At 27.5% G+C, this 15130-nt stretch overlaps 1 protein-coding gene across 2 annotated transcripts in view; it reads right to left on the bottom strand.

Annotated features, from left to right (window-relative positions):
• Nucleotides 1-2045: 2045 nt before the first annotated feature.
• Nucleotides 2046-15130, bottom strand: part of LOC123264438 (protein bicaudal D) — a 32905-nt gene continuing 19820 nt past the window's right edge. Inside the window, exons 2-8 of one of the 2 annotated variants that reach the window (XM_044727737.1) lie at nt 14616-14841; nt 12200-13174; nt 10540-10686; nt 10291-10323; nt 7166-7586; nt 5535-5786; nt 2046-2714 (exon numbers count right to left, since the gene is read on the bottom strand). In XM_044727737.1, coding sequence (XP_044583672.1) covers nt 2431-2714; nt 5535-5786; nt 7166-7586; nt 10291-10323; nt 10540-10686; nt 12200-13174; nt 14616-14825 — 2322 coding nt within the window. In that variant the 5' untranslated portion in view covers nt 14826-14841 and the 3' untranslated portion in view covers nt 2046-2430. Of the gene's footprint in view, nt 2715-5534; nt 5787-7165; nt 7587-10290; nt 10324-10539; nt 10687-12199; nt 13175-14615; nt 14902-15130 lie in introns of those variants that run through there. The other variant, XM_044727738.1, reaches the window with a different exon arrangement.

Here is a 15130-nt window from a genome sequence, read left to right on the forward strand (position 1 = left end):
CACTTGTTATCATTTTAAAAATATATACCACGACAAATAATTTCACATTCATAATAGTAATAAATATACAATTTGATTTAATAATACAATAATAATGGTAATAATAAATAACAGAGTTGATTATAATTACAAAAGCGAATAGCGACAACAACACCGTAATTTTCTGTTTTTACGAATAATTATTAACTATAAACAGATCGGAGACAGTATACGATTAAAAGGCATCCCGAAAAAAATATACCGAAAAAAATAGACCTGAAAAAAATATTAAAGTTTTTAAAAATTCATTAAAATTATTGTAAAATAAAAATTATAATAATAATATTTTTAAAAATTTTTTTTGTAACAAAAAATGGATTATTCTAATTATTATTATTATAATTTTTATTTATAATAATTTTAATGCATTTTTCATAACTTTAATATTTTTTTCAGGTCTATTTTTTCCGGGTTTATTTTTTCCGATTACCGATTAAAAAATTGGCAACAATTACCGATTATTCTGACGCTTAATCGGTTTATTTTTTGGACAATAGATAAAATTTATTTATGATTTTATTAACGTGGTATTTTTTTCTTAATTCCTTGCTTGGCTCATTGAGCTGCAGGAGGTTCTAAAAATGGACGTTATTATAAATTCTTTTTATTTTTTTCAATGATTCGAGGACTCAATGTGATGTTTAATTATTTTTTTTAAATTTGCTAATTATAATGGATTAATAATTAAATAATCATTTAATTAGATTACCTAGCCATCACCTCGTGAAAAATGATCGCTAATAGATTGCTATAATAACTATTATGTATATATATATATATTTATAATATATATTCTATAGATGATGTAAATACATCGATCAACGTCAAAAAAAATAGTTGCGCGAGGGATAATAACTTATTAAAATATTTTGATTAAAGTATTAAAATATTTAATATTTAGCTGCGATTAATAATTTACGGCCGTACTGCTTATTGAAAAATAAATAAACCGGCCGAATTTTATTGTTTAAATATCGACGATCGATAATTTAAAAATAAATATATAAAATAATACTTATAAATAATATTGCAATTTTTAAAAACGTAAATAATAAGAAGCACAATGTGATGCGACGGAATTTCGTACTCTCTCATTCGTTCATTATTTAAAAAATTCATTTTTTATCGATTTATTTTTTAATCAGACTAAAAAAACCTACGAATGATTCTTTTTTGTTAGTTTAAAATATAAAAAATCTAAATCGCTATATTTCCAGAAAAACTGGAAATTTATTTATTTGTTTTTTTTTTTATTTTTTCCTAAACGATTATTAAATTCTACGTCGTACTATAGTTAATAATAATAACGTATTGTCTACAATCGACTTGTCCTAGTAAGTATTTTAATTTTAAAAAACACCTGACTTGTTTTGTGTTTTTATAAAATAAAAACGGTAACGAAGAGATTTTTATTGTTTTTCTTCACCTATTCTGTTTTGTTTTTTTTTTTATGTTCAACTAGACTTAATCAACGACATGGAGCGTGAGTGATGAATATTGAGAGAAAAAACTTGGGAATCTAGTTAATCCGCTGGGAAATTTAGTTATGCTAACAAATACCATGACAATTATTCGGATTCGATAGTATTTTTTATTATCATCTCTCTCCTTTTTTTTTTTTCTAATTTTATAATATAATTTTTTTTATTCATTATTTTTTTTTAAGTAAAATATCTCTCTGAATTTTTATTTCATCTGTATTAATGGTATCGATAGTAACATCAATTCCCGAGGCAATTTAACTCCCATCGCGTATATCATCATTTTTTTTCGGAGTACGTAAAAATTTTTATTACCGCGGTACCTTCTATTTTTTAATTAATCACTTTATGGTTCACATATCGACTAAAATTTTCTAATAAAAATTCAAATGAAATAAAAAAAAAAATTTCACCGCAATTGTTATATTTAAACTTTGTAATTATTAAAATCTTTAATTAAAATTCAATAGAATGGGAAAAAAATTATCCAAGATTAAAATTAAAAATAAAAAAAATAACTCGGATAATAAAGTTAAAATTTTCACCAAACATTTTTTTCATGAATAAACTTTCCCACAGAATAAAAAAAATTTTATTAAATGACCGGAGAATAAAAAGAGTTTTTACGTTAAAAGCATTTGAATTGTAAAACAATCCGAATTCGATCAATATGAAATAATACCGCGATAACCCAGTATGTGATACGTTTGTTTTTAATTGACCGGTATTGTCAGAATAACAATTAAAGCGTATTAGTATACTTACTAATATACTCTCGATAAAATTCCATGTACCCGAAAAAAGTTAAAAAGTAAATAAAGTAAATAAAATAATAATTATAAACGCGATAGTATTTATAAAAAATAATAATCATCACTCAGAAAACTTTGCTCCATATCTTAACCATTTTCTAGAAAAAATCTCTACCCATATGAGGACGGTGCGTCGGTTGCATGCGAGGAGCACGGCCACGTCCAGCACCGCCACTTCCGCCATGTCTACGAGTATTTCTCAATTCGCGGTCAACCTCCAATTCCTCTAATTTCATAGTAAGTCCTAGCTTTTGTTGAACTGCGAGACGTAGCAAGTGATTGAGCGTTTTCCTATCCTCCTCGGCAGCAGTCAGTTGACGTTGCAATTCCTCAACTTGTGTTACATATTCCTCACATCGCGCAGCAAACATTGCTCGCAGACCTGAACAGGTTTATGTGTTAGAGGGTATTTTAAAACACACAAGGTTCTATTTTTTTTTTTTTTTTAAACGATAATTGACTAGAAAAAAAACTTTCACCATGGAAATAAATAAAAACGATGATTAAATAAACAAACATCGCGATATTAAAACCATAAGGATGGATAAAAAAATTTTTTTTATTTCAACCAATGTAAAAATGTTGAAAACATTGATATGAAAATTAAGTTAGCCGACATTTAAAAATTTTTAGAATTTTTTTTTATTAAAAAAATTATTGCAAAATAATAAAAAAAAAATTTCATTTGTAAAAAACTTGACTAACTCTAAGTGCAATTTTTAAAAAATATTTTTTAGTTCTAGTTTAATAATTAAAAAAAATAAAATAATTAAAAACATCGGCTAACTTTAGTGTTATAACATTAATATCTATGAAAAAAACGAAAAAAAAATTTTATTTGCTATACACCCTTATGGTTTTAAGAAAACATTTTTCTAAAGTCATAAGGGCGTATTCTGTTTTTTCGATTTATTATAAATTATAGGTCAGAGTAAGAAAAAAAATTGCAAAAGTAATAAAAATTATCACTCCACAACTTAATTTATATCAACAAATATTTATTTAAGTGAAAAAACGACTGAAAAATTAAGAAAAAATAAATTCATAACAACGTGAGAACAAGCGGTATGTCTTCAAGTTAATAAATTTAGCCTCAAAATTTTTTTAAACTGATTTTTTTTACTTTAGATGTGTGTATTTACAATTAACAAAAGAGTTTTGTAGGCCATTTAGAACTGTAATTTTAAAAAAGTCATTCAAAAAGAACTTTGTTCTTGAGAATTGTTATGACTCTTTGATACCAATATCTTGAAGCAAGTTTGATGACCTAAATCATTTTTGTGCATCAAGGTACCGTCCCACAAAATATCATCGGTATTATCAAAGTTTAATTTTCAACCATGATGATAGTTTATAATTTTTTTTTATTATTAAGTTTTTTTTTTTTTTTTTTAATTAATTTTTATTTTAATTTACAAGCATGTATGGATATCATTCACATTCCATGCTTGTAAAGGTGGACCATCTTAGGAACTCCGCCGTCCATCTTACGGCATAAAACAAATTTTTTATTTTGTTTACGAAATTTTTTTTTTTTTTTTTTTATATGAAAATTAATTTTAGATTATAAATAATTAATTTTACATCATGAAAATTAATTTTGTTATGAATAATTTTATTATGTTAAAAAAAAAAATTAAAAAACTTTTTTTTTTTTTATTATAAAATCAGATGGTCCTGACAATAGAGATAGCATTGGACTGATACTCCGATGAATTTATTTTTTCTTAATTTTTCATTCGTTTTTTCACTTAAATAAATATTTGTTGACATAAATTAAGTGTGGAGTGATAATTTCTATTACCTTTGCAATTTTTTTTCTTACTCTGACTTATAATTGAAAATAAACCGAAAAAACAGGATACGCCGTTATGACTTTAGAAAAATGTTTTCTTAAAACCATAAGGGCGTAAAACAAAAAAAAATTTTTTTTTTCATTTTTTTTCATAGATATTAATATTATAACACTAAAGTTAGCCGACGTTTATAATTTTTTTTTAATTATTAAATTAGAACTAAAAAATATTTTTTAAGAATTGCACTATTTATTTTATTTTATAATATTATGTTGGCATTGTTAATTTAAATTTTAGAATATTAACAAATTGAGATTAGTTATTATTAATTATTAATATAAGGCCCTTGGCCGCTGTCTTCTCATTAAATCTTAATTTTTAGTTACAAATTGTATTTCGATTAAATTAAAAATTATTGTATCTAAATACACAAAATACTTTGTATCTGAAATGTATTTATAATAATGTGAAAATTTATATATTGTATTTTAAATGTAAACTTATGTGACCCTGTTAATGGCCATTAGCTGTTGGGTCTTTTCCAAAGAAAATAAATAAATAAATAAACTAGAGTTTTTCAAGTTTTTTACAAATGAAAACTTTTTTTTTATTATTTTGCAATAATTTTTTTAATAAAAAAAAATTCTAAAAATTTTTAGGCGCGCAATAGCCCTATCGAATCCGGCTCTTGCTTACCAAAGCATTGGACTGAGTCCGGCGTACACCAATGAATATTTTCAATATTTAAGTGTATTATTCTGCTCATCCCAAAAAATAAAACGAGTTCCAATCTCAAAAGTTTACCCCCTACCATAGTCGCTCATGACCTTAGTAGTTTATGCGACTTTAAAAAAAAAATTTTAAATGTCGGCTAACTTAATTTTCATATTAATGTTTTCAACATTTTTACATTGATTGGAGCAAAAAAAAATTTTGTTATACGCTATTATGGTTTTAGTAACGCAACATATAAATGGATGATGTGAAGGAACCAAAACCTTGATGTGAATAAGGAGTGAGGATTTTTTGATGAAACTAAACGAAGCTACCAGGAAAAAATACAACAATCATGAACGGGAGAAACATAAAAATGAGGAATACGACTTAGGAAACTATACAAACAAAAAATAGCTTTATTAAGTTATCATTATTTAACACAAGAACGTTCTTGATGGCAAATGTTAAGAGCAAGCGCTAAGTCTATTGTAAAAGAACTTGACATTAGTATCGCCATGTAAGCAAATGCTAAAGCCCAGTATTGATGTTGATATTAATGTACGATTAAATAAGGTAATAAATTAATGAAATTTTGTTAGAGGGAATACGGGATAAAAAATAATAAATTTTTGTAATTCATGAATTAAACTCGTGGTAACAAAGTAATAAAAGTTCGACAAGGCACTTACTTGAGAATGTCGCTGCATTTTCTTTCAGCCGTCTAAGTTCATTCCTTAGCTTGGAAATAGTTTCGCTGACGATACTCTTTTCACTTTCGTACTTGCTCTTCAAATTGGTCAACGCAACTTCAGCGGTATTTTTATTTGATTTTAGTACAGTTCTTAAAGTTGCTATCTGTTCTCGTTTAGCTGATAACAACGCCTTTAATTTTATTACCTGCTCCTGCAGATCTCCTTCGTCTGCTTTATTTTCATTGCCGGCTAGAGATAAAACGAAACGATATATTAGTTATGTTTATTATTTAAATTAAAAAAATAAAGAGGGTTGTTAAATAATTTTAATAAAAAATTTTACAACTCTTAAATTAATTTATCTATATTACTAAGAGAATAAGAAAAATTTTATTTTTATTTAGTGAAATTTAGTGTCATTGCAAAGGTCTTGACTTGAATTTGTGCCTTTTCAAGGTTTCATTTCATTTTCACCGATAGACAATTTATTACGATAAGTATTTAGACTGCATTCGAAAATGCTCTATCTCTAGTAACATAATTAAAAAATGACCTTGTATCTTGTGAAGTATTGACAATTTTAAAGATGTAAGCTCATCCCGATGTTACACTGATCGAGACCTTTCATTTGAGTACCCACATCAATTTTTCATATATTTTATATATTTATATATATGTATATATGAAAAATATATCAAAATGCATGTAGGTACTCAAATGAAAGCTCTTGATGAGTGTAACATCAGGATGAGCTTACATCTTTAAAAATATCAATAATTAAGCAATGACTTCGTATCTTGTCAACAACTGAAATTTTTAAAGATATAAGCTCACCCCAATGTTACACTTTTCAAGACCTTTCATTTAAGTACCCACATCAATTTTTTATATATTTTATATATTTATATATATGAATATATGATAAATATATCAAAATGCATGTGGGTACTCAAATGAAAGCTCTTGATGAGTGTAACATCGGGATGAGCTTATATCTTTAAAATCGTCAATAGTTAAGAAAGTACAGTGTAATTTAACAAATATCTTGTGAACTATTGACATTTTTAAAGATATAAGCTCATCCCGACATTACACTCATCGAGACCTTTCATTTGAGTACCCACATCAATTTTTCATATATTTATATATATGTATATATGAAAAATATATCAAAATGCATGTGGGTACTCAAATGAAAACTCTTGATGAGTATAACATCGGGATGAGCTTATATTTTTAAAAACGTCAATATTTCACAAAATATTTGTTAAATTGCACTGTACTTTCTTAACTATTGACGTTTTCAAAAATATAAGCTCATCCCAATGTTACACTCATCAAGAGCTTTCATTTGAGTACCCACATGCATTTTGATATATTTTTCATATATTCATATATATAAATATATAAAATATATGAAAAATTGATGTGGGTACTCAAATGAGAGGTCTCGATGAGTGTAATGTCAGGGTGAGCTTATATCTTTAAAAACATCAATATTTAAGAAAGTACAGTGCAATTTAACAAAAGTCATTATTTAATATAGCAAAATTTTTATTTTTTATAGTTCACAAGTTACAGCAGTTACATAGTGACTGCAAGATTGCTAGTAAAAATAAAATACTTACAATTATCAGTTTGATTTCCTTTCAATTTAGACATATCGATAGTGTGTTCAACGGCATTTCTCAGGTGTTTTATTTGATCCATAGCAGTTTCAATATGTTTACCGATTTCTTTAGCTTTGCTAAGACTCTTGAGATCTTTGATAGGCAAATCTGTTTTGGAAAGTGTTCTAAACCATTCAATCTTTCCATTATCCTCACTCTCTTCTTTCTCAGGAACTATTTTCTCATGATCGAGTATTACTCGTGAAGGTGTCTCGCCATTTACTGCGCACACGTGATGGTAAAGCTGAGCCAGCTCGTCAGAAATATTCTGAAGATCATTCTGAGCCGTGTCTAGACACCCTCCAGCCTCACAAGCCAGCTTTGAAAGAATTTCAATGTCAGACTCAAGCTGAGAATTCCGATGCTCAGTATCCAGTAGCTGAAATAAATAATTTTTATCTTTAATTTTTAAATCAACTAAACTATTTTTAAATAAATAAGTAATTTTAAATGACAATCGTAAGATTTAAATTTTTTATAGCTTCATTATTTATGCATTCTTGTAAGCACGAATTGCATTTTGCAGTTTTTTATTTATTTATTTTAAAAATGTGTATATTCAGCTTGATAAATTTTTTAAAATTTTTATTCGTGCAATTTTTACTCTACTTATTTATTCATTGTATCGATATCATGCCACGTTAATAGTGACCGAGACATTCATATGATTTATTTAATTAATTATTAAAAATTCATTAGAAATAATAGACCGAATATTGAATGGAATTATAATAAATATCAATATTCAATAACCAGCCTCTATTATAATGAATATATTAATTATAATAATTAAATGAATTAATTTATAAGCACATTCACTTTAAAGCTTAGTGAGCTCGCCGGTACAATCGATGATTCCACCTGCTTATCTCAGCTTGTTTAATAAACATACGTGTACGGAAGATTTATAATTGCCACGATAAGCAAGATTTTTATCATTACGATACACTTGCTGCTTTGTATGTATGTAATACTAAAATTATTAAATGAAGACCAGAGTATGGCTGATGGTGAAATAATAACGAGTAAACTTATGAACAGAGTATATAGTATGTAATAATGCTATTAATTTATATGAAGTATAAAATTAAGTAGAGTAAAATATCGCGTTACTAAAACCATAAGGGCGTATAAAAAAAATTTTTTTGCTCCAATCAATGTAAAAATGTTGAAAACATTAACATCTATGAAAAAAACGAAAAAAAAATTTTTTTTTGTTATACGCCCTTATGGTTTTAAGAAAACATTTTTCTAAAGTCATAAAGGCGTATCCTGTTTTTTCGATTTATTATCAATTATAGATCAGAGTACAAAGAAAAATTGCAAAAGTAATAGAAATTATCACTCCACAACTTAATTTATATCAACAAATATTTATTTAAGTGAAAAAACGACTGAAAAATTAAGAAAAAATAAATTCATAACAACGTGAGAACAAGCGGTATGTCTTCAAGTTAATAAATTTAGCCTCAAAGTTTTTCTAAACTGATTTTTTTTTCTTCAGATGTATTTACAATTAACAAAAGAGTTTTGTAAGCCATTTAGAACTGTAATTTTAAGGGGCACAACCCCTTAAAAAAGCGATTTTTGGGAATTAAAATAAAAAAAAACTCCTGTATGAACTGTTCTAAAATTTTAAGGGTATATTAATATATATTTTAAGAATATACAGTAAAATTTTTGAAGAAAAAAAATACACGCGATCTCCGACGGCGCTAAAAAAAAAAAAGGTCCTCCACTGCTGGAGTGATTCCGGCCTTCTCCGTGGATAAAACCCAAAAATAAGAAATTCTCGTTAAACTAGAAGATATTGTCCGTAGGATGACCCACGGTCGAAAAAAAATATCAAAAATTGAAAAAATGGTGGCGTTTTAAAAAAAAAAAAGTTAAATTTTACCCAAAATTTTGGTCGTTTTTGGCTTGCCAAAATTCGATTTTTCATCAGATCAAAAAATTAGAGGGTCATCGTATGGAGAATTATATACAAAACATACAGAAAAAAATTTGGTAGTGATCGGATCATTTGTCTTCGAGTAATCACTCCAGCAAATTCAAAAAATGCTGTTTCGAGAAAAACACGTTTTTCTGTAGCTAATGCAACGATCTAACTGCTGAATGGCTACTCTTAAAATGGCTGTAACTCAAAACCTATTTCAGATATCGATTTAAAATTTGAGTATGTTATTTTTAAAAGTATAATCTATCGAAATATGAAAAAAAAAAAAAAAACGATTTTTTGAAAATTTTACACTGGTTGTACCCCTTGAAAAGTTAAGAAAAAATAAATTCATATCAACGTGAGACCAAGCGGTATGTCTTCAAGTTAATAAATTTAGCCTCATAGTTTTTCTAAACTGATTTTTTTTTTTACTTCAGATGTATTTACAATTAACAAAAGAGTTTTGTAAGCCATTTAGAACTGTAATTTTAAAAAAGTAACTCAAAAAGAACTTTGTTCTTGAGAATTGTTATGATTCTTTAATACCAATATTTTGAGGTAAGTTTGATGACCTAAATTATTTTTGTACATCAGGTACCATCCCACAAAATATCATCGGTATTATCAAAGTTTAATTTTCAGCCTTGGTCATAGTTTATAAATTTTTTTATTATTAAGTTATGTTAAAAAAAAATGTAAAAAACCTTTTTTTTTCATTATCTTAGACACAGATGATCCTGACGATAGAGATGGCATTGGACTGATACCCTGATAAATTTATTTTTTCTTAATTTTTCATTCGTTTTTTCACTTAAATAAATATTTGTTAACATAAATTAAGTTGTGGAGTGATAATTTCTATTACCTTTGCAATTTTTTTTCTTACTCTGACTTATAAATGATAATAAACCGAAAAAACAGGATACGCCTTTATGGTTTTAGTAACGCGATATTTATACAAGATAAAGTAGGTATTTAATTTGTACAAGCTGCACCTAATAGACATTGTTAGGGTAACCGTAAAAGCAATTACAATTATAAATAATTATAATTTAATAATAAATCGTTAGATAGGCAAAACATTAAGTCAAGTAATTGTTATTAATAGGTGGTAAATGCGTAAACAAAGGTCACAAGTTCCAACCTTTTCTTGAAGACACTTCTCTGACACCGGTATCTGGAATCCCATAATTTTATACTGGTTTTTTATTCTACTTATTTACCCACAACCCATTTTACCTTCACACAAGAATTTTATTATTATTTATTTATACTACTGAGTACTTTGATCCTAACGCGATACTATTTACTATTTACTACTGTATACTCAACTGTCGAAAATAAACATTAATTATTAAACGTGTGTACTCGAGCTAGCGTTAATAATAAATACCTTGTTACGGAGGTTTGTTAATTCCATTCGCAATTGCTGGGTTGCGTCAGAAACAGTTAAATTGTCTTCAAGCTCAGCTAGGTCTTTCTGCAACTGCTCAACTTCTCGTGCAGACATTGTGCTCCATTGATGGTACTGCATAACAGCCTGTTAATAATTAATTCCTTCAGATTAGATATATAATTCCTTAAGCTTTTAAAGCCAATTTATTATTTATAGCATTTTAATTTATTTAAATTTTCTCTAAAGAAAATAACTACCAGCTTAATAAAATCATTTTAAATTTAAATAAGTTTTTCACTTTGGCAATTGTAAAAACACAAGTATTTTAATTAATAAAAAAAAAAAATAATGCTAAAGTTAGCCGACGTTTTTAATTTTTTTATTTTTTTTAATAATTAAATTAGAACAAAAAAATATTTTTAAAAAATTGCACACAGTTTTTCAAATTTTTTACAAATGAACATTTTTTTTTAATTTTTTTTATAATCATTTTTTCAATAAAAAAAATTATAAAAATTTTTAGGTGTCGGCTAACTTAATTTTCATAAAAAAAAATACTTTTTTTTTTAACTTATAAAAATATTTTAAAATTTAATAAAAATATCTGAAATATTAAAATTCAATTTCTCGTTTATGAATTCAATAATTCGCGACCCAAATGCCAAAAGGGCGTACAAAAAATTTTTTTACCACCAATTAAAACAATCTGGAAATCGGTTGACCGTGGAGGCCAACCCTAGAACTTCCTGCTAAGTTTGCATTTCAAGCATCTTGAAATATGTTTTTTGATTAATATTTGAGCTTTTCAAGCTCAAAGCACAGTTTTTCACATTTTATTAATCAACGATAACTTTTGAATGTGTCGTTCGATTTTCTTTTTTAAAAAAGCATTCGACGCAGTTTTTCAAGAACAAAAAATGTATACATAGTTTTGTTATGATTTTTTCACACGCTTTGGAGTTATTTTTAAAAAACGTAAAAATTCAAATTTTTTTTTAATTTCTTTGGAATGGCTTGCTGAATTAACTCTTAAATCTAATCAGATATACGTTTTGATATACCCTTTCTAATGACGTGTCGTAGAACTCAATCGGTTGATTCGTTTTTGAGAAACCGTAAGACATCCGGTGAAAACTTGACTTTTAAAAATCGGACCGAAATCAATAACTTCCCATTATTGAAAATTTTCAATTTTCTTAGCGGGAAGTTACAAATATATATTTATATGAAATATCGTGAATACAGTTACCAGTACTTATTTTTATTTTTTTGGTAACTTTTTTTTAAAAAACTAAAATGTTGAGTAGCTAACTTCAGGGTGTCGGTTTTTCGTGACGGTGTGCGCGCGCATCGCAAAAATTTACCCTCATTATTTTTGCCTAACGCGCCAAAAGAAGTATAACTTCAAAAATTTATACGCCCTTTTGGCACTGCAAAAATATTTGAAAATTTAATAAAAATATCTGAAATATTAAAATTCAATTTCTCGTTCATAAATTCAATAATTATTGATCTGATAAATTTATTCAATTTTAATAAAATAATTATCGTTCTTTGAATCAATAACTAAAATTGAATCAGATACCTGACATGCAAGTGTCTAGCAACCTAGAGTTAACTTTTAAAAATATACTATATAAATAAAGGATAAAATTACTTGAGTGAGTTTATCGATGGCCGTTTCCTCAGTTTGTTTTTCCGGAAGTTTAGAGTGTAAATGCTGAAGCGACTGAACACGAGCCGCTAACTGAACAATTCTAGCAACAAATGATTGTAATTCCCCCTGACTTTTTTCAACAGCATGCTGGCTGTCTTTTAAATTCTGTGACAACACGCTTTTTTCCGATTCCGCTAGTTCAAGTTGTTTTTCCAGTTTTTTCAGCTCGTTCAAATGAATTTCCGAAAACAAATCAACTTGTTTACCAGCAGCAGATGTCCCGGGTTCTTGAGTTTTTAAATCAGCCTCAATCCGTCTGAGCGCCGGAGAATCGTCTTCTCCATCACTGCATATCGTCTGATCATCAGTTATACCGCGTATGAGGGCGAAATTACTTAAATTAAAAATAGACTCGCTATTCATACGTTGGTCCAACTCTTTTTTCAGCGAATATTTAGCTTCTCGCTCAGCTTGGAGTGATTCTAGTGCCTCCTCCATCTGTTTCTCCGCTATTTTTTTCAAGTTAGACAGCTCTTCAACTTGACTGTTCAGCAGCTCGACTTCCTCGCTCAGCCTGCGTATCTCATGCTTCGCACTTTCAAAATCAACTTGACTGGACCTCAGGGTTGATACTTGCTTTTGCAAGGATATATTTTCATCCTCAAGCTCTGTATAATCCTGGAGCAATCTTGTCTCACGAAATCGGCACTCTCGTAATTCAGTCCGTAAATTTTTACGTTCAACTTCAGCTTGCTCATGATTTTTACCCACATCTTCACGTTCTTGCAACGCGTGATCACGTTCTACCTGTACTCGTTCTAATTCATGTCTTAATTGTTTTGTTTCATTCTCTAATTCAATTATCAACGATTGTAGTGATGTTTCACGTGCCGCTGACTCACATAAAAGGCTTTCTTCCTGCTCAATACCACTTCTGGTTGTCAATTTCGTTGTGTTTTGAAATTTAGCTAGAGCCTAAATAAAAAAAATATATTTAATTAAAAATAATATTATTCCCACTAATTAAATTTATTAATTAAGGGGGAACACTACTGTGACGGTCGAAAAAAAGAGGTGATTTTCGGGAATTTTTTTGACAGGGAAAATAAAGGAATTTGGGGATCGGATTTTTTTTATTTTATTAAGGGTACATTAAATTTTATTACCCTAAATTTTTATTAAAAAATATTTAACTATTACAAAGTTATTAAGGAAGTTCGAGCGTAACTAATGAGTCAAAATAATGTTAACATTTTTTTTTATTTTAGTTTTCCCAATATTCGTAAAAATTCTTTATTTTAATTTAAAATAACTTAAACAATTTAATAATTGGTGATTTTTACTTATTTAATAAATTAAAGTAATAAAATTACTTTGGTATTTATTACTTGCCGGAATAAATAAACAAATTTGGCAATAACGCGCTTGATTATACCTATAACAGAGACGTGGAGGAGTGTGTAAGTTAAACATTTCTCTCTCTGTAACTATATTTTTATCTTTATTTGAATAAATGGCTGACGATAAACGAGTTACAAACATAAAATTTGACTTTAAATATTTCAAAAATTATATCGGTAATCTATTATTATTAAATTGTTTTTATATTTTGCAGTAGTCCAAGTTTCTTGTGTATAGTTTTTTATCCGTTAAAGTTGGGAGGTTAATATTGAATAAAATAATTAAAGTCTCGACAAAACGTTTGTCCGCCATAAGAGCCCGTGTATAAGGATATAAAATTTGTGATTTTTAAAATTTAATATCTAAGTAACTAAGCGGTAAATCTTTTTTAAATTTTTGGATTAGATAAATTACGTATTTATTTATACGTATACTTAATTTCAAAGCTCAAAGTTGGAAATTATTTTTTACATTAGATTCACTCGAACCTCCTTAACAATCTCGTAGAGCACTAGAAAAAATTTCTCCCTCCATGGTCGGTTCGATAACTCAAAAACGGATCAGATGAAAATAAAAATGGAATTTAAAAAATTTTTATTTTAAAGATTTTTTTAGCCGGGTTAAAAAAAAACAGTAAGAATTGTGAGAAAATTTTCAATCAGTCGTCATTTTTTTTAAAATTAAAATTTTCAAAATTCCGTACGTAAGACGATAACTACATCCTTACTAATTAAAAAGCAATTTGGGTTTTTATTTTCATCTGATCCGTTTTTGAGTTATCGAACCGACCATGGAGGGAGAAATTTTTTCTAGTGCTCTACGAGATTGTTAATAACTTCGTAATAATTAAATATTTTTTAATAAAAATTTAGGGTAATAATTTTTAATGTACCCTTAATAAAATAAAAAAAAATCCGATCTCCAAATTCCTTTACTTTCCCTGTAAAAAAAATTCCCAAAAATCAGCTCTTCTTTTCGATCGTCACAGTGGTGTTCCCCCTTAAATCAACCTTACCTCTTGTGTAATATCAAGCTCATGCTTGGTATTCTCATAGAGTGCTTCAAGCTCGTTACATTTTTGCTCCAAGGCAGACTTTTCCTCCAAAAGAGCAAGCCCATATTGTGCTGATTGAATTTTTTCGGTCGACGCAAGGTCAAGCTCACGTGAAAGTCTTTCAATTTCCGCTCTTAGATCCATTACTCGGTCTTCAGTTACCGTGGCCATGATATATTATTATTATTTACTCAGTTTCGTAATTTAAAAAGTCAGTTATTTATAATTAATTAATAAATAATATAATAAATTAAACGAAAAAAAAAAAAAAAAAAAAAAAAAAAAAAAAAACAAATCAATACAATACTATAGCCTGGATTATTTTTATCCAGTTGTCAGTTAGCAATAAAAAATCTCGTCCGTTTAAATAATAATTAATCGTTACCGTAAGTTGATTGTGTTAATTAGAGTGGACATGAGGAGGTCCCGAGGCGACAACAAATACCTGAGCATTATCACTATCCCGTTTATTGGGT

This window comes from Cotesia glomerata, linkage group LG4 (assembly GCF_020080835.1).
Source record: "Cotesia glomerata isolate CgM1 linkage group LG4, MPM_Cglom_v2.3, whole genome shotgun sequence".
Taxonomy (NCBI): domain Eukaryota; kingdom Metazoa; phylum Arthropoda; class Insecta; order Hymenoptera; family Braconidae; genus Cotesia; species Cotesia glomerata.